The sequence below is a fragment of the Oenanthe melanoleuca genome, chromosome 7 (assembly GCF_029582105.1).
Source record: "Oenanthe melanoleuca isolate GR-GAL-2019-014 chromosome 7, OMel1.0, whole genome shotgun sequence".
Taxonomy (NCBI): Eukaryota; Metazoa; Chordata; class Aves; order Passeriformes; family Muscicapidae; genus Oenanthe; species Oenanthe melanoleuca.
The window spans coordinates 11,199,887-11,227,851 of record NC_079341.1 but is presented as its reverse complement, the minus strand read 5'-3'; the positions used below and the strand labels follow the sequence as shown (position 1 = coordinate 11,227,851).

Genomic DNA, 27,965 nt, shown 5'->3' with positions numbered 1-27,965 from the left:
AGTGAGCGGCGGCTCCTCCCTGCAGAGCCGGAGCGCGGCCCATGGCGGTGCGGCGGGCGGGTCCCGGCGAGGTGAGGGGCGGCGGGGCCGGAGCGGGCGGGGGGCGCGGGCGGCTCCGTGGGGCTGCAGCGCGGGGCGCTTGGAGGGCGGCGGGAGCTCGGCCCGCCAGAGCGCTGCTGCTGGCGGGATGTGGCGGGGCGCTCCCCGGCAGCAGCTGCTCCGGGGAGGCGGAGCTGAAGCACGACGCGGGAGCGGAGCGCCCCGGTAGCGCGGCTCCTGCATCCCCGCTCCGCGGCGGAGGCGGCGGTGCCCGCCCGGCTGCATCCCGCGGGAGGGGGGAGTGTAACCGGCCGCAGGGACGCGCCTTTCTGCCCATCTTTGCTGCGGAAGCAAGCAAGCATTTCCTCGTTGTGTTTTTACGTATACATCTCTCTAAAGAAAATCTGCATGGCTTTAACACATCTGTAAAGTTGTTTTTAAACATTCTGAATGTTTAAACCTTTCCTTCTCAGTATCCTGGAATGGGCACCCGGGGAGTTGGGTGGTTCGTATTTCCCCCTGAGTTTCCAGGTGCGTCCCACTGTTGTGGCCTGGCTCAGGTGTGCAAATACCGAGGCAGCGGCTGCCTGGTTTGTGGGAGTCTCTTGGTTTCGGGAGCACAATTTCGGGGACGCGTTAGGAGCACTCAGCGGCTCTTGTATCCATAACAAAATGTCCGTGGGGACTTTTCCCCAAAATCACCGTTTCTGTGAAGTTTGGAGTGAGTTACTTGAGACTGTGAAACTGCAAATAGACCAAAGCTGATACGTCTGTGGCAGGGCTGGGGATTGTCACATAGATGGACAGATGAGTATTTCACGACTGGCTGCTTTGTTTTGTAAAAAGTAATAAAATAGAGATGTACTACAGAGTACAGGATTACTACTGCATAGGCAGTGAATGCCATATAAAAGATTTGTGACTTGTTTATTTTTATGGGATTTTTAGCTTTTAATTTTTTTAAATACTAAGTATCTTAAATATTTAATATTTGCTGCCACAAGGATGTTGTAAACAATAAAAGTAATGAGATCTGGCGTTGTCCAATACTTTTTTCCCTTATGGTGCACCAGTATAATGTGACCAGTCCCCACCAGTTTGCTGGCTGCTGCTTAGGGTGTGCAGTTCTCTACATGTGTAAATAGCATTTGCTGTCAGTCTTCAGGATGGCCAAAATCCAAGTGAGAGATTTGAAATCTAATCCCACAAACCCTACCTTGCATGAAGCATCTCCTTTGCTTTGGGTAAACAAACCAATGCAAATTTGTTTATAGGAACCTGTACCAGCATGCAGTTAAGAGTTTTTAGTGCAAGTAACATTTGCTGCTTTTGAACAACCTGCCCTTGTTTCAGATGGGAGTAGTTCTGGGTCCTGACCCAGGGACAGGAGGGTTCATGTCCAGCTAATCCTGGCTGCCTGAAGTTTATTTTTAGTTCAGAATTAGCTGAGGTTCAATGTGAGCAGTGTGAGGGAGCATAGACCAGTTCACAGTGCCTCTTCCAGGGAACGACTTCAAATGATATGGGAAAGAAACAAGTGGTAAGTTTGTGGATACTTGAGTCTTACCCATCTTACAGCCCTTTTTATTTCTGATACCTGAATTTTCTGGGCATGGGAAGTACTTCTTTGTGCAAATTCTTTCAATATAACAGTGTAGTGCAAAATCTGAAAGTCAACTCCTTTTTCTAGACGAGAGAAAGGTATGAGCTCAGTTTCAGGTTATTATGAGGAGATACTTCTAGATTTTTTTTTAGCAGGTGTTTGACCTGCTGGTAAATATGTTCAAAATTATATGGAAAAATTATATTTTATAATATTTAAAAGTATTTCCATAAGTGAGCTTATTTCCTTTTATTGTTTTTGTTATTTTCTGAATTTCCATCTTCATTAATAGAAAATACTCAGCTCACATTGTATACTGTACAATTATACTGAATGTATAAAGTATTGCTATATTTTGTAATTATTTAAATAGAATGACTAATAAGCTTTTTAATGGATGTGGTACCTTACATGAAAAATGAAAATTATTGAAGCTGAAATGCAAGCTGTGCCTTACACACACATTGGATGTTCTGATTTTCATACTGGCAGAAGCTGAATTTTGTCTTTCTCTTGTCTTTCAGTGCCCACCTCGTGCCCTTCCTCCAGTGCCAAGGTAAAATCATTGCATTGTGTGGAACTGATCATGATGCTGTACTGCAGATTTTGAAAGTAATAGCATTAAGATAAATAAGTCTGATAAACATCTGAGTAGTAAAATCACTTCTCTTGCTAATTTATTGTCCCAAAATGCTTTACAAGGAATGCAAAGCATTTTAAAGTTTTGTAGAAGCCAAGAAGTTTTACCGTATTACCTCAGTTTTAATACTCATGAGAGTTAAACACTTTAAAAACTTTTAGACAAATATTCCTGTTTTAATGTCTAGTATAGTTTGTTGTCAATTTTAATCTCTTCTTCCTCCCTCTTTCTTTTATTTTGTGTTCTTTAGTTTATTTGAATCAAATCCTTTAAAACAGGAATTAGGCTTTATTTAATAAGGAATTAAATAGGGATTTAGGTGTCTATTAGTTTGATGTAGTATAGGGAAAAAATGGGGCTTTTATTGAGCGTGAAAGGAAAAGCAATTATATAGTTTTTATGAGATGGTACTTCAGAATTCCTTCAAAGTACCTTTAAGTAAATGTGATGTTTATGATTGTTTACAGATAGTGTCTCTTTATGTTCCTACAGAACATGAATCATAAAGGTTCATACATTTTTAGTGATAGATGGGCTCAGATGTTTCATAACATTTGTTGGTTTGTTATATATCAGGCAGTAAGACAAGTTTTAATTACCCAGGGGATTAAACCTTTTAATCTGATCCACAGCTAGCCAATCAAGAAACTGTGCATAGTCACCAGCAAAGTGTTGAATCTTGCTGATTGCTTTGTACCCTTAACCCTGTTATACACAACTGCTCATAAAGAGGAGGAGGGATAAGGAAATTAACCACAAAAGCAGCAGTGTGAATTTCACAGTTGTGAATTGTAATTGATTCAAAATTAACTTTCTTTTCATCTTTTTACACTGCTTGTCAACAACTTTTCTTCTTCAATATGAAGTGGAAGCCAAGGTGAGTTATTAAAGAGAACTACAAACACTGGTAGTTCCTTTTGGTGCCACTCATTCTTTCTCTAAAGATAGAGCCTTATGCTTTTCCTAAATGCAGGCTGATTATTTAAATTGGATACCTGTGCATTGTTAGAACTGTTGTTTTATTTCGCTCTCTTTACTGTTTGCTATTTCAATCAAGGTAACTGAAATGTTGCCACTCTGCTTTAAACAATAAGTTCATTTTTCAGAGTATTATTCAGAGTATTTCAGTTTATCACTTAACACATGTACATGTGTGTATTGAGCCTTTGCTACTCCTAAGACTTCTTACCCTGATTTCTTACTGTTTTCCTACCATCCTCTGTACTCCTCCTCCTTGTGTGAGCTTGTGAACTGTCATCTTACCTGTAAAAACAAATGATGTCATAATTTGTAAAAAATAATCTATTTCTTAACTTGCAATAGGATGTCTGTTAAATAAAGGAAATTGAGATTTCTACTTGCTGTGCACCCATACTTCTTTTGTTATGCAGATGAAATTCCACTCAGTCGTCCCAAAAAAAGGAAATCCAAAGGAAAGACTCCATTAGGTAAGGTCCTGCCACGACTGAAAACTGTTCATTTATTCCTGCCTTTTTTTGCCTTTCTAATTTCTCTGCATAATTCATTAAATAGACATTTCCAGCTGTAAGCTGCTTATGTTGAATGTGGTAAGCACTTGAATTTTTCAATGAACTAAGAAAAGACTCATTTAGCAGTCTAGTTCAATTTCAGTCCTTGGCCAAATAAAGTTAATCACTCCATTATCAATGAAAAGTTGACTGTAAAAGATTATTAGTATCAGAGCTTTGTGGCTTTACAAAAAGCAGATCTGCAGAACAAACATATTGTTTTAAGCAAGATTGTAACCCTGGTCTATTTTGATAAAGCAGAACATGTTAATAGAATCTAGTGGATTTCTGTAACCAGTTGACATGGGCCTGTATAAAAGTATGATGAGTAAACCTCCTTTACTTGCTTAAAAGTGAGGCCTCACAGACAGACCTTTAAATGCAATAAGTAGAGCTGTTGCTAGCATGATATCCTAAGGATTAAGTTTTGTTTATTGTTGTTTTCAATGAGCTGAAAGATGGTGCAAAGTACACCTTTTGCTGTTACTTTGCTGCTTAATTTTGCATTTTTGCACCATACATTTTATAAAAAGTGGGTAAACCTGAGTTTGAAGTGCAAACAAAGATTCAGTTGTTACCATAAAAATTGCAGTCCTTGAAGGTGCTATTAAAAAAAAGGTGTGATGTAAAATGGAGAAGTAATTTTGTCTTTCTGTATCTGTTCATGAAAGTTGATGCTACTTCACTATAATATGAATTAATGTTAACCTCTCGTGGAAATGTAATTCCTCCAAAGTATAATAATTCATCTGTCAGACTGGAGTAAATATCCTCCAGTGGATTTTTTTCTGCTCCTTCTTCATTCTTGTGCTATATGTTTAGCATTTAAATTTTACTTTGGTGTGATGCCATTTTGCCTTAGCACATATCTGTGTGGATCACCTTGTAATAAACTATTTTTTTTTTCCTGGGTCTTGCATTATAATCTTTGCACAAAGAAAAGAAAAATATAGAGGTGTTGTTCTTTTCTGGTGATGGATTCTTTTCAGGCAGTGCTCTGCTGGAAGCCGAATGGGAATTGTGCCACTTGTTGGATACTTAAATTCCCTTCTGAGCATGAAACTGTTACAGTGAAACACCTTTCTACTTCTCATCATTGATTCCCAACTCTTATATTTCCTATAGCACATGCACTTTCATCTCAGTTGTTGCTCAGCAGGGCAACAATGTAGTAAACGGCAGCTTTCTCTGTCCTGTTTCTCAGTGGCTCTGAATTCAGGCTGCTGGGTCTTTTGCTGTGGTTTTTAGATGGCATTGTGCAAGCAGCAGTTCGTCGGCAGTCTGAGAGCAGCGAGCCCCTGACACCTGAACCTCCTGATGCCCCTCCTCAGAGGAAACGCAAGAAGAAGAAAGTACCTACTGGTATGTGAGATAGTTGTGGATAGGAAAGAGAAGTAAATAAAACTTGGGAACACAGAAATATTATTGGACAACATGTATTTAGGTTTAATATAAATCATGCGCTTTACCTAAAACAGCTGAAAGTAATCTCTGGGTGAGTGGTAGCTTAGAGTTTCACTTTCTGGCTTCAGATTTCATAGAGTACAAATATACATGAAAATCATGGATATACAGTTTTGGAAATTGTATAATACTTTACATCATTCAAAGTTCAGATCATTACTTTTTTGCCACTCTTTTTATATGATAACTATTTCGATATTTAGGTGAATGTATTTCCATTTTTATGAAAGCTCTGAAACTTTCATGATGGGTTTATTTTTAATTTTCAGATTCCGAGACCTCTTTTACCGAGAAAAATGTGGCATCCCTATTTCAGAATGGAAGTGGCATGGATGTCCCTGAAGCTGAAGAAACGGTGATCCGCAAACAGAGAAAAAGAACAAAGTGAGACAAAACTAGTATAGATAATAATCTGGAATAACTCTGACAGTGAATGTGGCTGAGGAGTATTTTACATTGTTATTTGACAAAAATGTAAAATCTTGAAGCCCACAATACCATTCAACCTGTGTACAGTTCTTTCTGGGGTTAAAATCTAACTTTTTTAGCTTCGTTCTATGCATACCTGGATGCATCACAGCTCTAAATACATTTTCATGAGCCTAATAGTTCACAGACATGAAAAAATTAGATTTTGGAACTGCTTTCTATCATTCTTACTATTTTAATTTTACAAAAGTTAGCAATTTTCCCCAATTGTTTTAATATGTTCTAATCATTAATCTCTTTGTATGAAATTAGTTTTACGGCTTTAGTCAGCTAACTCCATGGGAACCTTTAGTCCTTAAAGTTATAAATAGGGTAATATTATACAGATCATGGCTTGATGGATTCTTACTGGTCAGGTTAGACATGTGAAATGTTCATAGGAGCCTTTGGATTTTGCATATTACCTCCTGTTCTTTCTCTGTGCCACTGTGAGTTCTGTGCCAACAGGAAACCTCGGCCAGCTGAAGTGAGCTCCAATGAGCTGGAGGTGGAGGAGGAAGACATCATTGAAGATGAGCACAGGAAGAGCCCAGACCAGCAGCCTGTGTTTGCTGCTCCCACTGGAATTAGTCAGCCTGTTAGCAAAGTGTTCATTGAAAAAAATCGTGAGTTCTTCTTATGATTTAAGTAATTTAAGAACATTCTTGCAATTAGAGGAAGCATTATTGTGTGTAAAATCCAAATACTGTAGTATTGGGAACAATTTTTCAAGAAGTTTTCCGAAAGGAAAATTATTTGGAAATAAATATACATGATAATTTTTCAACAGTGAATGCTGTTGTTGCTGTGCTGGTATATTTGGTTGAATTTTTTAATTTCATGATGAGGTTGAAAAAGGTTTCAGTGTTGCCAGCTGAGCTTTTTGACTTAATATTGTCACAGTACCTTCAGAAAAAATTATTGCTTACAAAAACTCTTTCAAGTGGAAGGTTTTTGCAGGTCATTTGTGTTTGTTTTATTTGGTGTTTTTTTGTTGGTTTTTTTTTTTTTTTTTTTTTTGGTCCCTGGGAACACTGAGTAGTTTCCCAAAGTGCTTTGCACATTGTTAACTTCATAGCCTGACCCACCAGGGTGCACGACTCTGACCAGAGGCATCCTCTCTTAGTGTAAGCTGACAAAGGGCAAGAAGTGGGAAGAAGAAATTTTCTAATGGAAATTTAGATGCTTACAGCTTTTTAACACTAATAAGCATTAATGTAGAAATGGTGGTGAAAGGAAACAGAACTCTCTAAAACTGATTTCCTTATCCTTTCAGGGCGTTTTCAGGCAGCTGATCGTGCAGAATTGATTAAAACCACTGAAAATATCAATGTACTTCTGGATGTGAAGGCTTCATGGACTACTAGAGATGTTGCCCTCTCAGTGCACCGAAGTTTCAGGTGAAAGCTAAATGTTCTGACGTAAATAAACATAAATCGGGGGTTTGATTTGGGTTTTTTTTCCCCCTCCCTGAAAATCAGTGTCTTTCCTCTATAGCTGTGGTGTATTTTTATTTATTTTGGATATTTCTAATAAATGGTGGTTCAGGATTCAACAGGTATAAATTTCATCAGTCCTTTAGCTTTTGGTATTTGTTATCAAGATTATATATTTCTTGTTTAGACATCACATATGAAATACAGCTTGTAAAAATAATAACTAAGAAAGCTGTATTGCAAAGATTAGGACAAAATATCAACAGCAAGAGTTTGAGCTGATAATCAAAACATTAGTCACCTAAAGAAATGTGTTAGAAAGTAACAGTGACCCATCAGGTGTATCACCAGAATAAAAACACCTGAATTCAGACAATTCTCAAAGAAAAATCCTGGTTGGTGGGAAGGAAGGAGGAGTGAAATTGCACTGGGGGAATAAACTTGTACATAATAGCAAAAACATTTCTTTACTATGCAGTTATGTTTGATAGAGAATGGGAAGGTAACATCCATTTTCTTCTGTGGTGTATTTTAGCTGGAAGCCTGGGCTTCCTGCTCAAAGCTTTTCCTTAGCAATGAAGATATTGAAAAGATTGCCTTGGGGACAAGTTAGAACATTGTGTAAGGAGCAGTGATCCTGGAAAACTGCAAGCAGCTACAAGTGAAAGTATTTGATGCCTATGCTGTAATGAAGGGAAGGCAAAATATCTTTGTTTTGTTTAAGTGCTTAGATTTTGGTGCAGTCTGGTGTGATGGGAGGAAACAGAACTCTTGCTTAGAATTTTTTAAACTAGATCAGAAAAAGTGCTCAGAAACAAACTCTGAAAGGCCTTGAAAAGCAGGGTTTTCTATCTGTAGCTAATTCATGATGTTAAAAGTGGTCTAATGTTCTTTCCTCCATTCAGGGTGTTGGGCCTCTTCATCCATGGCTTCCTGGCTGGTTATGCTGTATGGAACATCGTGGTTATCTACATTTTGGCAGGAAATGAGCTGTCTATGGTTTCTAACCTGCTTGAGCAGTATAAGACAATAGCATACCCAGCTCAAAGTTTGTTCTATTTTTTGCTGTCTATCAGTACAATCTCAGCCTTTGACAGGTAAAATATATTTGTATTTGAAAGGTGTATATATATAATTGTGTATATGATGGATGTTCCTTTCTCCTTTCTTTGGCACGTTTTGATTTACTGTTGATGATTTAAGTGATATACTCAAAGAATGATTTTTCATATGGCTGACTAAACACAGAAGGGGTGTGTACTTGTGCATCTAGACCTTTGGTACTCATTTCTGTCCAGTGCCTGCACCCTGCTTCAATGTACTGCTGCTGTTTATGGGATCAGGAGGTGAAACTAATGTAAGAACTGACCTGTTTTTTTTGAGGTGGGACTGTAAAGAGGGATGGAGAACAGCAAATGTTTCTATCAGGTTCACTTCTCATATGAATCCATTGCCTAGTCAGGTTTGGAAAACAGCTGAGTGAGCAGCTTTCCTGGCTTAGCTGGGGCTTCTGCATTACAGATTGAGTGAGAATGAAAAGAAAGAAGCTCAAAAAAGATTATTAACTAGACTAGATTAATGGATTTTACAAAGGCACTGTTACAGAGGCAGAAAAAATACCTTGCAAAAAGTAAAAGTACAATAGAATGCTGTTAGAGGAGCAATATCATTGTCTTACTGGGCTGTGTTAATGACTCTTGATTTTTTTATCAGGATTGATCTGGCAAAAGCATCAGTTGCACTGAGGGGCTTTCTTACCCTAGACCCAGCAGCACTAGCTTCTTTCTGTAAGTATTTTGAAGTGGATAGGAAGCTGTCCAGAAAATATGCTAAATGGAAAACTCCTCCATACTCTTTTTACAGAAGTCTTCCTCCCAGGTTATTTTCTGCTGTAGAATAAATGACTTGCTCAGTAGTTGATAATAGCAAAGGCCATAAACACTTTGTTCCTTGTCTTTTAAAGCGTTTGCAATAGTAGCATTAGTGGGGCTGTAAGCAAGATAGATCTTCTGATAGATTTCTGAATATAGAACACAAACCTAACAAAAAAACAGAATATGCAAGCTTTGATGTTGCTCATGAATTGCAAAAATGCAGAAACGAGATTTTGATAGGTCATGGGAATGTTAAAGAAAAAAGAATGAATTAAAGCAGACTATGATTGGAGGAAGTGGAGTGAAAGGAAAAAAAATGTAGTGATTAGTACCATGTCATGATGAGACAGCATTTTGGGAGTTTATATCTGACACTACTAATTCCATTTCTTCCAGTGTACTTTGCTGCTCTTATCTTATCGTTAAGCCAGCAGATGACATGTGACAGAATCAACCTCTACACGCCACCTTCGGAAAATGGCAGTATATGGTAGGAAACAAGGAATCACTTCTGTAAATTATAACATAGCTCACTCAGGGACCCTTGTCAAACTGGCAGATTGAAGAGGTTGTACAAGATATGTAAAAAAGTATTGATGAAGAATTTTATTTCTGAACCTGCCTTTGAGCTTGTTCTGAATATTTGATATTTTCACTGAAAAACAAAAACTCAAGGATGGGTTTGGTCATGTTGTTTGCAAATCCGTTATACCTCAAACAAGAGTTGGAATGATGCTGGAAATGTGATCTGGCAGGAACCTTAAAATCTCTTTTGCTTGAGAGTGGGACCCACTGAGGTAATCATTTTGAATTCAAGGGTGGGACATTGTGTAGACTCAGTCAACACTGAGTCTGACACAGGATGCATGGACTTATTAGACACAGCTGGCATTTAAACATAAACCATTGTTTTGTGTTAGGTGATCCCATCCAAAACTGTTACTTTACTGAAGTACCTATTAATGGACTCAAATTCTGGTAGCACAAATTTTTAAAGTAAACCAGAAGAAGTAGAACAAAAGCATTTATGTGAAAATTTGCTGGTTTGTGGTGGGAGGTTGGAGGTTTAGGGTTTCTGTGGTCTTTGGTAAGTGCTCTTTACCAGGCCTTTGCAATGCAAGACCATCATGATGGCACAAGTAGCTCTCTTTTCACATCTGGCTTAGCAAACTTGTTTTGATGTTATTCTGTTGCAATAATTATTGTAACTTCTGTGCACCAATGATGACTGATATCTTTCCCAGGACTGCAGGTACAGAGGCAGAAATTGTTCACTCGTGGGTTGTGGTGAATCTCGTAGTGTCTGTTCTAGTTGGGACAAGTTGGATCTTCTTAAGTTCCCGACCAGAGCTAGACCACAGTGAAGGTAGGAAACACTGACAGGCAAAATGTTGTTTATTCAAGTTACTGGGGTTTTTTTCATCTGCTGTGCTCTGCATTTGGTGTTCAAGACTAGTCCTGAGAAATTTTGTGACTAAGGAAAAACAGGTATCTCCTAGCAACCTTGCACAGCAAATGCTTCTTAGGATGCTGGAATCTATGTTTGGTATTATAAATTCTAAAAATAAACGAGTCTCTAAACAGAAATCTTCCTTCCTGAGTCTGACACTCTCAAAACTTTAACAATCCCTCAGTCTAGTTCAGAGTTGTGTTTCAGTGTCCACGTTGAATGAACAATCATACGGCACATGATCAACTGCTAACATTCTCACCAATTCTGTCAATTTTGGGGCGCAGCAATAGTTTTCTAAAAACATTGGTGGTCCTTGCCATCACTGAGTTGTTGATGATATGATTGGGATGAAAAGCAAGAGGCTTGAGGGAATGCTGGGGTACTTTTCAGAAATAATGGAATTGTATTCAGGTGAAGGTTTTCAAAGAAAACATAAGTCTTTCCTTTCTCTTTTAGAATTGATGTTTCATTCTGAAATTGAGGAATTTCCTCATGGCGATGTCATACCCAGAGTCCAGCCATAAGTGTGGAACAAGAATCTGCATATATTATAGCTGTGACTGATGGTTCAACATTTTGTGTATTATAGCTATGTATTATAATTTTCATAAAGAAAAAAATGTATTTTTATATTGTATATATTTAATGCTGATCTTTTTATGTGTGTTACAGTTTCCAAATGTGATTGACAACTTTTATACTTTTGCTTTTTATTTTACAAAGTAGATTATCCCTAGTGCATAAAGTCAAGGTGATTTTGTAAATACTGCTACCTACATAACCAAAGACACTAGAGGGATGCAGAAAATCAGGTGTTCAGTGCTTTTTTGACTGCTGTACAGTCTTAAACAACATGCTTTTGTTACCAATGCAAACAGCAGTTAGCTTATCTGATTTGGTTAAATATTTTCTAGATATTAAGAAGAAATCTTACAACAAAAGTAGTCTAAGGAAAATTTATAACAAAACAGAGTTAGGAAACATAAACCCCACCAAGTTAGTAATCTTAAAATAACTAACATTTGTCATAAAATATTTTTCTAGAATAAAGGATTAAATTGACAGGGATTTTGTTTAATAATCTATAAAAGAGGTCACTTTTTTAATCTTAATTTAGTTCTCTTGACAAAAATCTTGATGATAACAAGTTCTTACATGTTGATGTAGATACAAGACAAATAAGTTTTAATGTTGCAACAGTTTGGCCAGTTAAATACATCTTCTCATCAAACAGGGTGTTTTTGTGTTGCCAACAGAATGTATCTGTGTCCTGTAATTTCTCAACAGTCAGGAAGCATAACTATTCCAAAGCCACTCACAAGGATAGTGTTCTGATTTCTCCTTACCTGGTATGGCAAGAGCAATCATTTTATTCACTTCTCTTTCTAAACAAACATGGATTTCATAGATGCTAAAAATGTTCCTACTCCTACCTATTTTGATGGAGATTGTTTTCCACCAAATTGTTGTTTTGTGTTAGGATAGAATGGGAAACTTCTTCCTAAAATTAAGAAAGTGCTTATTAAATCAACCCAAAAAGTCTGCAGCAGCCCACTTTCTATGCAGTGGCATAGCAGCAATTGTGGCAGGTGATGAAGGTTTTGCTGACGAGAAGCAACATTCCTTTTCCTTTATATTGAGGTGGCAAAGTGAAAGCATTGCAGATGTGAATAAATACAAATATATTGCAGGACAAAACAATCTCCTTATTAGACACAGACAAGGTCTAGTTTGAAAACCAGTTATAAGAAAATATAACCTAAAGCCCAAAACTTTTTTATATGTGTTACTTGACATATATTGATTTTGCCTTGTTTGATTTAATACGTGTCTGTGGGTGGTTGTAAAAGGGATGCACTTGTCAAAGTCCACTGGAGAATTACTGAACTTTTTTGGTAGTGAAGTTAAGAGTAGCCAGATAAGACTTCAAAGGAAATATCAAAGAGCTTTTGGTGCTTTCCGTGCTAACTTTGTGCTGTTACCTGAGTTGCTTCAAAACAAACATGTGAACATGAATAATTAGGGCTGTTGCTGCCCTGTTGAGGACTTGTGTTCTCGTGTCCATTCAGCAAATCTAAGTTATTCAAAAATTCAGTGTTTGTGACATCTTTTAAATGCTGTGGTAATCTTGGCGTGGAGGAAAAAGACATCTACAAGAATTAAAAGATGTTTCACAGCTGTTGGCTATGTTCTGAGGCATTCAGCTTGCTGTGGGAAAGAGCCCTTTGCCTCTTTTGTAAATTGCTGTGGCTCTTGTGTTTTTGTGGAACTAGAGCTAAATTATAGCTGGCACTGCACTGTATGTTAAAATGGAGAGATTCAGGGTGCTGGTCTCCTCCAGTTGTGCACTGGATATTCTTGCCATGATTTGGCTGTAGGAGATGGGGGATGAGACAGGAAGTGTTCCCATCTTTGCTACCACAATTTCTCCTGGTGCTGCATATTTGCTTGCAGAGTCACTGACCTCCTGAAGATGAGATTATTAATGGCATGGCTGCATGACTTTTCTTTCATCTTGGTATGGTCAGAAGTATAATTTTGCCCACAAAATACGGAGGTCAGCAGAAGTGTGCTAAGGCATCACATCAGTACAGGAAAAACTTGGATAACATCATTGTTTGATTTCTGACATTAACACTAGGAATTGGCCTTCCAACTATCCCTTAGACAAAGTGCTGCCAGCCAAGAGCCACATTCATTCTTATTGTGAAATATAGTAGGTTTTATATGGTTGAGCAGGGATTGAATTAATGAACTTAATGTGATCAGTATTTCAAGCCAGGCTTGCCTTTCCAGTGTATATTTTTAGGAGGGTCCGAGTATATCCATGTTTAAATTAATGATTTTTGAGGTTGCCATATAAAGAGCATAATAAATAGTTTTATGGCTAATTATCTATTTTACAAAATACATTTCATTCCATTAAGCCTCACAGTGGAATATGAGTTTAAGTGAGCTTTTTTTTTTAGTTTCTTGGATAGTCTTAGAACGAGTTTACAAAATAGATGTTTTATTCTAGAACATGCAATATTTGTAGAAGCCTTAACTGAAATGCCTTTGTGCATTTCCATATCATTGTTTTTAATGCATTTATGTTAATGAAAAAAAGTTTTCAGATATGTTGGTGCCAAGTTTTGTTTTTACATATATGAAACAATTAAAAAACTGCTGTAAACTAGTTAAAAATGATGGTACTACTTTGTTTTATCTCCAGTTGTTTAGTCTGTTTAAAATAAATCAGTCTATCTGAGGATTTGGGATGGGAGGCTGAGGGCTGTCTGGGGCTGCTCCAGACCTGGGTGGACAAAGCCCCACGCAGCCTGATCGGAGACTGGACTCACTCCAAAGCTAAATTCTTTTAACTACTTAAATTGTTCTAGTAATTTAATGTTTGGTTAATTTCGACTTGGTTTAAACGTTACTCTCTCAAGGCAGTTTTCTCAACGTGAAGCCAGGTGACAATTATTTGCAGAGTGTCTTTTTAGAGTAGTTTTGGTATTGCTGAGGTAAACCTTTGGAGGGTTATGATTAGGTGAGAATGACTCACATATTTCCAGCAGAATTAATTTAAATGACTGAAGACTTTGGGAGATCAGAGAAAACCATCAGGTAAATACTTACAGCTAAGCCTAAGTCTTACCTGTCTCTTCCTTTTTCCTCATAGCGGTGTGGAAGATGCTGTTGCATTTCTCGGGCAGCTGCGCTTGAGGCTGCTGTGTAAGTCCACAGACACTTGCAGAAAGTCTGTTTTTGGTGTTATTTCTGCACTGTGCCCCCGGCGCTGCTCCCTCCCTTCACGGAGGGCAGGGAAGGCTCCCAACCTCCCGTCCGAAACCCCGGGTTGCTGCTACTGGGGACAGGTGCTTTAAGGGATGTTTTTTCCTGCCGTGTGTTTATTTGCCGAGCAGCTTGTCCGCCCCGGTGCTCCCTTTCCCCCTCAGCCCTCCCCGCCCCGGTGCTCCCCTTCCCCCTCAGCCCTGCCCGCCCCGGTGCTCCCTTTCCCCTCAGCCCTGCCCGCCCCGGTGCTCCCTTCCCCCTCAGCCCTCCCCGCCCCGGTGCTCCCCGTTCCCCCTCAGCCCTGCCCGCCCCGGTGCTCCCTTTCCCCTCAGCCCTGCCCGCCCCGGTGACCCCGCTCCCCTCAGCCCTGCCCGCCCCGGTGACCCCGCTCCCCCTCAGCCATTTTCCCGCCCTGCCCTCGCGCCGCGCGGGCAGCGATAACGGCCGCCAGGGGGCGCTACGTCGCACTCGCTGAGGGAAGCGGCCGCGCCGCTCCTGGGTCGGTGATTTGGGGCGATGCGATCTAAATGGTAAAGCCATTCTTCCATTTTTTTCAAAAATGAAAAATTCCCAGGTGCCGTTAACACGAACCAACCTGCTCGCTTTACTAATTCTGTATTTGAAAATTTCTGTAATATTTTCTTCGAACTGTAAAAGTTGTAGAGCCCTCCCTAGCTGAGAATTCCCTGTACTGTGTTCAGTAAAATAGCCGTGAGAGCACGGCTATTCAGATGGACACACGCAGGCCTCAAACAGCGATACAGAGACAAAAAGCACGATCTTCTCGTGGATAAGCATCCACACCCACTGCCAGATGTAATAGTTAATCCCCACAGTGAAAATAAACAGATTAATGCACTTTGGAGGGGGGCAGACCTTCTCCACTCCTTCTCACCCCAACAAACAAACAAAACAGTCCCCCCAAAAAAATGCCAAAACAAACCAACCAACAATCACTTTTGGAAAAAAAAAAAAAAAAAAAAAAGAAAGAAAAAAAAGGAGAAATAAATGTAAACTTTAAATCGTTAAAAAGTCTCACAGTAAAAGAGTACGAACAAAGTCTGAAACAGTAAAATTCTTCAATTTTAAATGCTTGTGTTGCTGATATTCAAGCAGGGCACCTTTGTAGGCCATGGCTCAACAAACTGTGTCATTTTAAAAGCATAAGGAAAAAGAAAAGTCGCCAAAAAAAATCCTGACTGGAATTCAAAAGAGAAGCAATGTAGAGAAATGTGCATTCCCATGCCACCAACATCTGGGTTTAAGTATTAATAAATATGCTATTTAGGAAAGAAAACCAAGCTACTTTGTCCTCAAAACTAGTTTGAGGAAATCTGGTAATGTGAAGAAAAATCATGGAAAGTATGCTGAAACCACCCTTTTCAACATCACATGCTGCAGGCTCCAAGGATTCAAAATCATATGTTCTCCCATGATAAGGAAAACTTGAAGCAGACAGTAGAGCAGGAAAAAGAGCGTGATAGACAGCCAAATATATCATTCCACAGATCTGTGATGGCTAGATCAGCTACTGTAGGACAACAGCCACCTCAAACCAGGAAAGCATTTAATGAAAACTCATCTATAACTGACTTGCCAGATTTCACATGGGCAAAAGGAAATCTGCCTGTAAGAATATTTTTCTTTTGACTACACAAAATGTGAGAATTAGAAAGTTGATGTTGAAGGGAGAGTAACAAACTTTGAAAATAAAAAATAGGAGACGAACTAGTTGTTTTCATCTGGGAATTATGGAGGTTTCCACAGGCACATGTTTAAACCTAATATTCTTTCCTTCACCCTATCTCAAGTTTCTGGATAGATTTAATTATAAATGGTATTTTGCTGCCAGGTTATTAGCAGACGACCTTTTTCAGTGTCTTTTTTTATAAACTCATGTCTTTACTTGTCTGTACATCTGTTTCATTTAATAGCATAGTTCTTAGAGTCCTTTGAGGTCCTTGCTGTAATGTGTATTGTTTCTCAATTTTAGTAGTTTTTCTCCATTCATACAGGATGGGGATGGGCCATCATTAGGACAGGTCATTACTGCTACCTTAGTTGTTTCACCCATCCTCTAGGTTAAAAACTACTTTCATAGCACTTGAGGAGAAGGAGAAGGGTAGAGAAAAGAGAGAGGTAACTCTGTAATTTTAAAAAATTATTTATTTTTGTTCATCAAGTGGAAGAAACTTCTTCTCTCATCAATGGGTATTTATTGCACTGAGACTCTTTAAAGCAAAGAATTCATGTATCAGAGCAAGTTGATTCTGAGTAGATCACATTTTTTTCTGTGCTCATCCATTCAGTCATTCACAAACTGCTGTGGTATCAGACCAAGACAGTGAGACACTCAACAGCATTGAGCATATATTCAGGATGAAATTAATTAACAGAAGTTTTCTAATATAAAGGTATTTATTTTACATAGTGCTAAATGCTAATGAAAGGTGGCTGCAAAAAATCCCACTTGTATTGTTTTCACAAGTATTTCAAAAGTAACCAGGCTATAAATTTGTTTCATTTGCCATGAGATTTTGCAAATGTATGTGTTTTATAAGCTCCTTTGAAGATATATCACATGGAGTCTAAATGCAAGATACTTGGAAATTTCAAGTCCAAGTTTAGTTCTAATTCACATGCTGATAACACATATCATTGGTATGAGCAGGAGTAAACAAGTGTTCTTGTTTACCACAACCCAAAAAAAACTATTAAGCTTGAAACTGTCAGCTTGGAATTGAAAGTCTCTGCAACTTCAATCTTAACAATGCAGATCATGAACCTCAGATTTTAAAAACTTAACTGTATGCAAAACCTTCAGATTTTCAGAACAGTTGTGTCCCAGATCATCTTTTCAGTGACAGGTAGTTGAAATCTTAATAACATGATTATACATCTTCTTTCCCTACTAATGCTTTTGCCTTATTCCTTAATCATCACAGTTAATGAGCAAAATTATATCAAACCTTTCAGTAAATATAATCCAGGGAGTATTTTCAAGTATTTCTGGTTATTTTGAGAGGTCATGGTGCCTCTTAATTGCTTTTGTTTGAAGAGACACAGTTGTTGAGAAGCAGTAGTTCTTGTGAGCTTTTAACTTACAAAAATTCTATTTGATTTTCTTCTTAATGTCAGTACAGAAATGGAAGAGTGTTTAGAAAAGTTTTTTTCACAGAGAGGGCAGCAAAGTAACTCTACTGGAACACACAGTGGTTTGAATAATTTTGTATTGACATTGTTATTAGTATCCAAATTCATTTTTATAGAGTCTATGGCACTTGTACAAGAGAAGCTTGAAAATACTATCAATTAATTTGCCTGGAATTTTCTACAGGTTTTAATAGTAGTAATATTTATTTGGAGGTCTGTAGTTAAAATATGTAGAACTTACTGTGTGTTCTCACTTATTTGACTTGGTTTTTACATGTACTGCTAGTCAAAAGTTCCTTGTAGATGTTATCTAATTTATTTTACTTGCAAACAGTCAAAATCTGTAATGGTTAGGAATTAGGAACATGGGGTTCACATGAAAATAGTATCTTCTCCAAGAGTACACAAGTTATTAATATTTTTAAATCAGAAAAATCTTCTAGTTTTGACAACTATTTCCTTACCTAATGATTGACATAAATATGATTTGTTTTTTCCTGTAGTAACAAGAAGCTAGTAGTATGGCTGGACTATGGTGAAAACATCAGTCAAAGAATTACAGATATAAATGGAGGCAGATAGGGTAAGTTTATTGACAAGTTTTTAATCTTAAGTTTCACATGTTAAGTTTAGAAATATAGAGCTCTCTTCACAGCATAATGAGTAGAATTAACATGTTTGTTGATACTTTTATGTGGACATGTAGAATTTCATGTGTCTCTCAGGCTTGTATTTCAGTCATTTGGTCTTCAAAGCCTTGTAGCAAAGCTGTTGGCAATGCAGCAGTATTTTCAAAGTTGGCTACAGGCCTGCTCAGCTATGGAAGACTTGAAGACTTATGTGGAATGTTGTTTATGTTGAAAATTTAAAATATATCCATCCAATATCTATTTAAACTTTTTTACCACCATCATGCTTCCATCAGTAAAGTACTAGTGGCTTTGGGACACTACTCTTGCCACAACACGAGAATATCCAGGTTTTTAAGGGAAAAAAGCTGCTTTTGTTCAGTTTGAGTTGCCTGGTACAGTATAAGAGATGAGAATTTGCTGAATTGTTGGGAGGAGACAGCTTTTCATCTGACTTAGAACAGGTAAATTGACTAGGATCCTAGGGGGGTATTAGGTTCTTAGTGTGGCTGAATTGATCCACAGGAATTTAACTTGCCTTGCAGAAGAGGCTGGTTTGCCAGCACCAGTGCCAGTGAAGCTTAATGCATGTTGCCTTTTCTTCAAAGAAAACAGTATTAGGTTCTGGTCAATTCTGGTGGTGAACAGGAATACAGTGTAAATAAAAATATGTACAGTAACCTTAGATTATTTAATATGACCCTTCAAAATTAACCCGTACCTGCTAGAACTTGAGACTTACTTTGCATAGTGAGACATCCTCAGATTAACTGCTGAAATGACACAATAATAACAGAGGTGCAAAAGCCCAGATTTGTACTAAGAATGTGAACAGATGCAAGAGCAGGAGTTTCACATCCAAGAAGCTTAACTTTTTTGGGAAACACATAGTATTAAAACTGCATGAAAAATGAGGTATATCTAACTTTTGGCAAATATGACAGCATGTCAAGTGGGAAAAATGTCTTTTGAGAGAGAAACATTTATTTACATAAGCAACTAATCTGTGCAGTTTCACATTTCAACTTGGAAGTGGAGGATTTCTCCTAACTAAAATGATTTGGGTCATAATGAAAGACAAATAGATGTTTAGGTAAGATCACAGACAAAGCCCAGGCCTGAATTCAGAAAGGCACGTGGACTTCAGCACTAAGAGCTGATAATACAGTACAGAGTAAGATTACAGCAGGAACTCTCTTGTTAAGAGAGACTTTGAAAGAGAGGTGAGCACTCAGCCATTCTTTAAACACAGTTCTCCTTACAGGCAGAGAGTGAGGCACGCTGCATTTTGTGATGCCAAGAGGAAGATAATGAATTAAAGCCACTTCATGGCATTTCAAGTATACTTGGTCTAACTGTATTTTAACCATACAAAAGCAGCAAATACAAATCACATTTTCCTTCTCTGAAACACTGGAGAGGTATCATTAGTATTTATTTAGAATTCCCAGTCTGTATCATCTTGATTTGTAGCAATACGTCCAAGTTCAGTCTCAACTGCTGTTGAGGGCAGTGCCAAGAACTCTGATCTGTTATTTTGAATAGGAGGTGGTAATAGGGACAGTAGTGAATTCTGTGTTTGTTCCTTTATCTAGAAAGAAAAAAAGTTAAAATAAAGCTGCACATAAAAGTCTCCGTAACTTTGCAACTGACTTCATTAAAAGCATATGAAATCAGAGCCATGTTCTTGCATGTTACAATACTGAAAGTAAAAGAGTGAGGGGTTTTGCTCTATTAATAGTCTTTCAAGACTAATGAAATCAGCTGTGCAGTTCTGCTTTAAATTAATAATATTAACCATTTTTAAAAATTACTTAGGCTGCCTTTAGTTAAGTTAAATCAACTTCATCAATGGGGAAGTGGATTAATCTTATGCTTCCTATACTCTATCAATACCATTTTGTTAAAAAAAAAATTCTGAAGCAGGTATGCTCTTAGAGGATACTTTTTGGCTCTAGGTAACTTCATTAATTTGTAATCTATCTCTCTTTGGGGCTTATTTAGGTTATAGTTGTGTCATTTAACACTATATAAAATATAGAAAACTCACCTGTTTGAAGAACGTATGCGAAAGCAAACTGCTTGCTGATGGCCTGAATCATAAAATGAACAATATAATTATGTTTTGGAAAGTACAATACTGCATTTGGATAGTGGACCAGATTGACAAATAAATTTAAGCCCTGTGGTTTTTCCTCCATAGGACAAATGCGAAGAATGAGAAAAGCAGCACACAATTTCTACATTCTATGCCTCAATTTGTAATGAAAGCACTTCTGAAATAATCAACTTTTAAAGGCCTTTCCATGTTTCCATTTAACAAGGAATTTAATGCCTCATTCAAAAGAGACATAGAACTGAAAACTGTATTTCAGATTTGTTTTTTTTCCTTGGACAAAGTTCACGTTTGAAAGTTAATTTTTCTTGTTACAAAGCACAGTTGTATTACAAGAAATTCAGGGGTCATTTTAAATGACTTTAAAAGTTTGACTCCTTTATCAGACAAGGTAGTTCTTAAAATACAAATATAAGTGTATTGTTTTACACAGTACATCTGCTCTGAAATTCTGACTCTAACAGCATTCAACTAATTACTGTATTCTAAACCATAGGCTATACTTGCTCTTAGATTGAAGTGACAAAAAAAATTAGTTTTCACCAGAATGTTACCTTTTCTCAGGGTCCTGTTGCAAGCAAAGTTCTACCAAGTTGTGGAAAGCAGGTGAAAATGTCTTGGAAAAGGGCATTTGAAGTCTTTCACTGGTCATTGTGCGTGTCATGCTCTCACCAATTCCAGAATCAACACCTGATCGGGAATTCTTCATCCTGGATTCCCCCCGGTGAAAGGTATTTATATCCCAAGGACAGTAGGTGGGACCTTTCAGCTTTTGCAGCAGCATCTAGTAGGAAGCAATAGCAGCATGAGAGTTCAACAGCTATCCAGACCTATTCAGAGTAAGCTGTGAAACTCCAGGGATGGAAGGATTATTTGTTCTAGAAAGAGGCATGCATATTTGAAGTAACAAAAAGCAGCCACTATTTCAGCAGTAATAGCACTGGCTTCTCTGGGTAAAACAGCTCAGCACATTTTTAACTACAGATAAAGTTTAGCATTGTACCTGAGTGCGAGGCATATCTTGAAATGGAACATGTCCATTGGCTAATTCACATGCTGTAATTCCCACACTGTAAATGTCAGACTTCATGTTATAGCCAGACAAATCCTGTGAGAGAAGGAAGGTCACTGATCACTGAGGCCATTGAACAGTGCCAACAAGAATACAACTGCCTGCTTCAAACCAAGATTCTAATACCCCATAACCTACACAGTATCGAAGCAATTAAATTGTGAAACCTCAGACTTTTTTCAGAAATCTGATGACTGTACTGAACACAAGTTTCAGTATTTGCAGTAGTTTTCAGGAGGTTTGGGTAAAGAGATTTAGTACATCATCACATTGTCAACAGCTTTAGAACTGGTTCTCTCTAGAAGAATTAAAAATTCAGTATGTACATGTATTTTTAAAGTTGCAGTTCAACATCTTTCATTGCAATTCTACAAGCAGACTTAAGTTGGAAATTGAGTACTGCTACTAACTTTGAATAGTAAAAATTATGTGTAATTTATACTAACCTGTCTCAGTAGTTCAGGACTCAGCCAAGGAAGCACAGATGTGCTAAACTGGGGGAAATCATACACCACCTTTGACTTCTGTCCATTGCTAACTAAACTGTAGAGGTTGTTTAGGCCAGAGAGAGAAACCAGCCCATCCTCTGAAATCAGAATGTGGCTAGCTTTAATATTCCTGTAATATAAAGTGGTAAATTTTAGTTATAAGAATTACTCGAAGCACTACTACAACAGAAAGGCTTTTGTATTTCATTGACTTATAGTGAGATATTAGCATGGAGTTTATGTCTCTCTTAATAGAGATGATCAGGAAAAAAGTGCCAGAAATTGGAGAAGGGCCCTTCTTCCCTGCAAGGGGTAAACTAAGGAAGCCCTTCCTATAACTCTGGTTTTCTTCTGCTTCAAAGAGATAAAGCCAGACAGATGTATAATCCCTGTAACAACTGGCTTGAAGAAATGTATAAACACATTTCTTGTTAAAATTTTACAAACTGGGTTCTGCTGTATTATTGACAACATTGTTACTTGTGCACTGTCTGATATAAGAAGGTATACAGGAAAAGGAAGGAAACAATACTTAAAGTAAGATGCTGGTTGTGGTTCTTACCTATTGACATTTTCCTACCTGTGAATATATCCATTCTGGTGCATGTAATTTAATCCTCTGATTGCACCAAACAGAATGTTCCCTATCAACGCTTCACTCATTCCTTCAGGAAAGTAAGTCTTTAGCAGGTGTCTAGCTGAACCTGGAAATGAAAAGAACCTAGCTAGGCCTAATAAGTCTTGTTAAATTACTTGTCCATGCTTCCCTCACTGTATACACTCATCAAGAGCAGCATTCTCATCTTTATATTGACTCTGGAGCATTATTATGTAACTGATGCCCCATGTTGTGCTTCTGTTAACTGCAAGTCTGTGCCCAACCTGTATTTAAGGTAAATAGGTCTTCTGTTAGCAGAAGTTGTATGAAGTCATATACATCTCCAAGTTACCATTCCTCATATGGTGGGTGCTAGGACTAAGTGGAATTTAATGCAGTTCAAATACCAGTTTTCACTGGGGAAACAAATGGTTTGGGAGAGTTTGCTGTTTCTTCAAGACAGGAGATGATTAAAGAGAAACCTTTCATGGACCATGTGGTCCGACTTGTATCAGCCCTTTTTCCTAAATTTCCAAAATTGCAGTTAACAGTTCTTACCATAGGCCATGAATGGGGAGATGACCCAAAGCCAGCTTCCAGCTGTAAACACTGTCCAAAATGTCATTATGTTGGGATGCTGGAAAAAGTGTGATAAAACCACCTCATTCTATGGAATTAAATAAAAGTGGATGTGTTAACCACAGAACAGCAGTTCTACCAAGTCAGTAATCAGTAAAGAGAACTGTTTCTTTGCATTTATACAAGATTGCAGGTGATGTGCATAGCCTTCAACAGAAATGTTAATAGCTTGCCCATAATTGCATTTGCCTGAAGTAAATCTAGTTTGTTCATAGTCCAAACTTTTGGTATTAAATAAGACTACAGAACATGTTTCAAATAAGTTCTACAATTACACAAGTATTTTTAAAGCAATTGTCAGCTGCCGTCTTCTGAAAGCAACTCTCAAATTTACACATGCATTGCGTTTATTATATTCTACTCCTTTGGAGGGAAAAGCTTGACTGAAATGACCCAGTGCAAACAAAGGCTACCTTTGTGTTCAGTAATCTCATATGTATTCCTCACTATCTTCATCAGGCTTTGTGCAGAAATGCTGTTCCTTTACCTGTAAGGCTTTCAAGTGTTCTTCAGAACAATTTTCGAGGTCTGTGATCCTTACAGCAACTTGCCTGTCTGTAGGTGTATGCCGTGCAAGGTAGACTGAAGTTAAATTGTTGAACCTCCTTCCTAAAACCAGAAATGGTTACCTTAACATTGGAAAGCATAATAATCCACCACAAGGTTTCATATTTAGAGATCAGTTTTCCAGTTTTAAAACTGCAATTGACAGTAGTGTGTCCTTTTCTTTCAGAATGCCAAGACCTTAAGTAATTGCAACAAAAAAGTATATGCAGCAAATTAGTTGAAGCATGGCTCTGCTATTTTGAGAACAACTAAAAGTGTTTGAACATATGTCAGCATCAATTATACATCTAAATGAACAACACTTAGTACGCATAATCACATAAACATATGCAAGCATAGTAGGATCTAAGGCACCCATCCTTAGAACAATCAACTTATGTGGCCAAGTTACAAGACATGATGTTACTTAAGGCTGTATTTACTGTCACATACCACAGATTTTGAAAACTGACATGTACATGCACAAACATCAAGAGATAATTTCAGGTAATTGTTGATTTGTCTCAGATCTTGAAATAAGAGATTACTAAAATATGAGCAATGCTCTGCACGTCTCTCAACTAAGGAGACACAAGAAGAGTCCTTCAGTTTCCAAACTTAATATTTACTGCAGTTAGCAATAGACTATTAATAAAAGGAAGAAGAAATATTCTAAGGTCCATTTATGTTACCTATTTCCAGCTGGAGTTCATAATGAGAGACATTAGAAGAGCAAAATACCATTTCATTCTTTCCTGTAGATGGGGGAATCCAGGCTAGATCAGAATCAGCCTAACAGAGAAGAAACAGTTCTCAAAATTACTATGTAATTTTAAATAGTTTATATTTTTAAAATCATGCAAAGATATTATTAATGCTAAAGTCCAGTACTCAAATAAGAACATTCAAGCTGGTACTTTTACCATTACTAAGACTTAGTTTTATGAGTTACAAGTTTTATGTGTGTGTGTGTGTGTGTGTGTGTGTGTGTGTGTGTATTTGTTTTCAAACTGGCACAAGGTTAAGACTTAGATACCTATAGTCTTCTACCAAAGTGGAAGCCCTGAAGTACTCTGTTTATTTGTTGTCAACATTTCAAGAAGTACTCCCTAATTAGGCTATTTTTAATATGCACCATATTTAACCTTGGGAGTTAAAGTTTCTATTCTTACCAGGCATTCATGGATGCTGCTCTGAGATAGCTCTTCTGGTCTGATTGATTCAACTGGTGTACGCAGAATACAGGAGCAGTCCTTAAGAACAGAAACAAGTGAATTTTGGGGGAGTTGCTGCAATTTATTAAATATGGCAGTGCAAAAATGTAAAGAGTAGGCTTTATTAATAGCAGTTCAGAAAGTCTTCTGCCACAAGTCAGTCATCAATGGGTTTACAAACAGCATAAAGCACATGGCAGACCTAGAAAGAAGAGACACTCAAGTCTCCTTCACCAAAAGCTGACAGAAGGAAGTTCAAACATCTAAGCACTGTGGAAATCCCCTCAGGCAAGACATTTTACCAGGGCTTTTCATATTAAGGTACAGCTGGGTAACAAGGTACAACGGCCAAAATTCTTAAGACAAACTTACCAAACAAGACATGGAACCGCTTTAGATCAGGGGAAAAGTCATATGCACCCGTTCATCCTAGAAAAAAATAAAGTAGCAAAGTAAGATGATACATAAACCTGTGATAAACTTAAATCTCCTTATCAGAGCTGTGAGGCATTCCTATCAGCTATCACACACAAAACCCCAGAACTTCAGCTCAGGAATGTTTGCTTCTATTTAAGTAGCATATCAATTTCAAACTCCACACTGAGGACTACATGTCAACTCAAGTGCTCCTTTTTAATTTATGGGTTTAGAAATATTATTGCCAGTTCTAAACAAACAATTTAATTGCAAGTTAACTGCACAAGTGCAAAAAGTAAAAAAGAACGGACTCATGAATCCTTGGCAGTTTGTAGGAAAAAAATAATTGTCTGTTGTTTTAAAGGAGCACAGCTGTGCTAGGCAGATCTTGGCTTGGCTGTGTGCAGCTGAACTAGCTCTCAAAAAAAAAAAAAAAGCAAGGCAGAAGCAATTGTACTTACATTTCACAAGTGAGGGAGGAAATACTATTGTAAGGGATTTCAGTTTAAAAGAAAAAAGAGAAGCAATTCCTTCACAGATCAGAGTAGCCTCTCTGAAAGTCCTCTAGCAGACTTACTTTCTGTCTGATGCTTTGAAAGCTTAGGCAGTGAGAGAGATGTCTAGTAAGCATATCAAAGCTTCTGTAAGTACAGAATGGGAGCATTTTACCTCAGCTATAAGCAAGTCTTCAACAGTAGAATCATTAAGGTTGGAAAAGACCTCAAAGATCACAGAGTCCAACCATTAATCTAACTGCCAGGCCCACCATTAAACCATTCTAAGCACTACATCTACATGTGTTCTGAACACTACCAGGGATGGTGACTCCACCACTCCTCTGGGCAGCCTGTTCCAATGCTTGACAACCCTTTTAGTGAAGAAAATTTCCCTAACATCCAATCTAAACCTCCCTTGTGCAAATTGAGGCCAGTTACTGTCATCCTATCTCTTGTTAAGTGGGAGATAGAGGCCAACTCCGACCTCACCATAACCTTTCAGATAATTATAGAGTAAGAAGGTCCCCCTGATCCTCCTCCAGGCTAAACTCCTTCAGCCACTCCTTGTAATGCCTGTGCTCCTGACCTTTCACCAGCTCTGTTGCCCTTCTCTGAACATCCTCTGGTGCCTCAATGTCTTTCTTCTCGTGCGGGGCTCAAAACTGAACACAGTGCTTGAGATGGGAACTGGCCCCACCAGCGAGTATAGAGGGACAATTACTTCCCAGGTCCTGCTGGCCACGCTATTGCTGACACAAACCAGGATGCCACTGGCCTTGGCCACCTGGGCACTCTGCTGGCTCATGTTCAGACTGCTGTCAAACAGAAACCCAAGGTCCTTTTCTGATAGGCAGCTTTCCAGCCACCATGAGGAATCCTACCTGGTGGCTGATAAAACGTTAGCTACAGGAAGTAGTTCCACGTAAATATGCAATTTTTGTATGAAAGTTAACTTACAAAAGCTAAAGTACTATACCAGAAACTGACAACTTTGTTTATTAAGGAGCTAAGTTTATCTTGCATTTAAATTATGTATGCTACTTAATCAAGGGAGCACTCCTGAAAAGCTAACAAGCCCCCACCACTTCATTCACTGCCAAACACCCAAGCCATTCCAGTTACATTTTTACCTTGAACATCTGCTTGGAGATCTGCTGTAATCCCTTATTAGAATACCAAATGGAGACAAAAGTCGATCCCTACCAGGTACTGGGCACCTTCAGAGAATCAGTGCTTGACTTAAGCAACTTCACTGAGGAAGTTTGTAGCAAAGTAGAAAAAAAAGGAATGCATGTGCTTCAAGATACTGCCCAGCACTCTAATGACTACAGCCTCTTTCTCTCACCTGTAAAGAACATGCCTCATTATGCTACACAAGGCAATTGATTCTGCTGCTTGCAATATGAAACCACAAAAGCTAAGCTATTGTCTTAATAACTATGATATACTAAAGTCAAATTATTGTAGACTTAGTTCAAAGATGTATAGCCAGCCAACAGAAACATCCATGATGCACATTTATTCAAATAACACTACAATTTTAAGATTTTTATTTTTTTTGTTACTTCGCTTGACATTGTTTCCATTTTTCAATACAACTTTGGATCATGTCCCCGCATAAACCCTTTTTCCCTGTCCCCACATTTTTCCTTCTGTATCGCAGGCTTTTTTTTTTTTTTTTTTTTTTTGTACTGTAGATAGCGACAGTGTTATATAGGTAGAAGGATACATTAATCGCACTTTGGCCAACGCTTTAGCCAGCGAACAGTGCAGGGCAGGACAAACCACAGAAACCTGTGCCTGTGAGCTAGGGGAGTGTGAAGGCTCCGGAGCGAAGCCCCGGTACCGGGAACGCGCGTTATGGGTTCTGCTGACGCTGAGCTGCAGCTCCTACTTCAGCGTTCGCAGCGACTGAGGCAGCTCTCGGTCGTGTATCACGAGTGAAATGATCCGTCCGTGACAAAGCATAGGAATGTGCGGAAGGACGCCCCGCAGGCTCCCCCGCAGTTCCTCACTCGCTCCGTTAAGTTCGTACCTCGCCTTCCTCGCTGGGCCCCCGCCTCCCTCTGGCCTCCCGCGGTGGCCGGGACAGGGCTCCGCTCCCCGCAGCCGCCTCCCGAGCTCGGTGTGCGCCGCTCCCTCTCCCTGGCTCGCCCGGCTTCCCCCTCAGCGGGGCAGAGGGCGCGGCCAGCGGGGAGCCTCAGCGCAGCCGAGAAGCCTTACGGGGCGGCAGCGCCCGCTCCTGCCCGCCGCCGCCGGAGTCAGGGCCGGGGGCCGGCGCTGCCGCCGCGCCGCCCGCCAGAACCCCGCCCC

General features: G+C 38.7%; 2 protein-coding genes and 1 long non-coding RNA gene across 4 annotated transcripts; 1 reads left to right on the top strand and 2 right to left on the bottom strand.

Annotated features, from left to right (window-relative positions):
- The first annotated feature begins 15 nt into the window (after positions 1 to 15).
- On the top strand, positions 16 to 13,692 carry TMEM237 (transmembrane protein 237). The gene is made up of 13 exons (XM_056496703.1): positions 16 to 71; positions 2,167 to 2,198; positions 3,149 to 3,159; positions 3,674 to 3,730; positions 5,060 to 5,173; positions 5,545 to 5,659; positions 6,212 to 6,369; positions 7,020 to 7,143; positions 8,085 to 8,276; positions 8,893 to 8,966; positions 9,450 to 9,543; positions 10,298 to 10,419; positions 10,963 to 13,692. Exons 1-13 carry the CDS (start codon positions 42 to 44, stop codon positions 11,028 to 11,030), a joined length of 1,191 nt encoding a protein of 396 aa, XP_056352678.1. The 5' UTR covers positions 16 to 41; the 3' UTR covers positions 11,031 to 13,692.
- LOC130255727 (uncharacterized) lies at positions 3,217 to 14,388 on the bottom strand. Its single transcript, XR_008840975.1, has 3 exons — positions 14,147 to 14,388; positions 6,169 to 6,339; positions 3,217 to 3,545 (listed from the first exon to the last, which is right to left on the bottom strand). It is a non-coding gene; the product is annotated as an uncharacterized LOC130255727 (long non-coding RNA).
- A 3,617-nt stretch (positions 14,389 to 18,005) lies between these two features.
- Positions 18,006 to 27,926, bottom strand: STRADB (STE20 related adaptor beta). Of its 2 annotated transcripts, none has more exons than XM_056495717.1 (12): positions 27,688 to 27,926; positions 25,111 to 25,167; positions 24,697 to 24,777; positions 24,217 to 24,316; positions 23,466 to 23,587; positions 22,898 to 22,976; positions 22,322 to 22,445; positions 21,700 to 21,871; positions 21,185 to 21,289; positions 20,736 to 20,965; positions 20,116 to 20,158; positions 18,006 to 19,656 (listed from the first exon to the last, which is right to left on the bottom strand). In XM_056495717.1, exons 2-12 carry the CDS (start codon positions 25,120 to 25,122, stop codon positions 19,504 to 19,506), a joined length of 1,221 nt encoding a protein of 406 aa, XP_056351692.1. In that variant the 5' UTR covers positions 25,123 to 25,167; positions 27,688 to 27,926; the 3' UTR covers positions 18,006 to 19,503. The 2 variants fall into 2 exon arrangements, with proteins under 2 accessions (XP_056351692.1, XP_056351691.1); XM_056495716.1 differs by having other exon boundaries at positions 22,898 to 23,006; positions 27,688 to 27,907.
- Between the last annotated feature and the right edge of the window lie 39 nt (positions 27,927 to 27,965).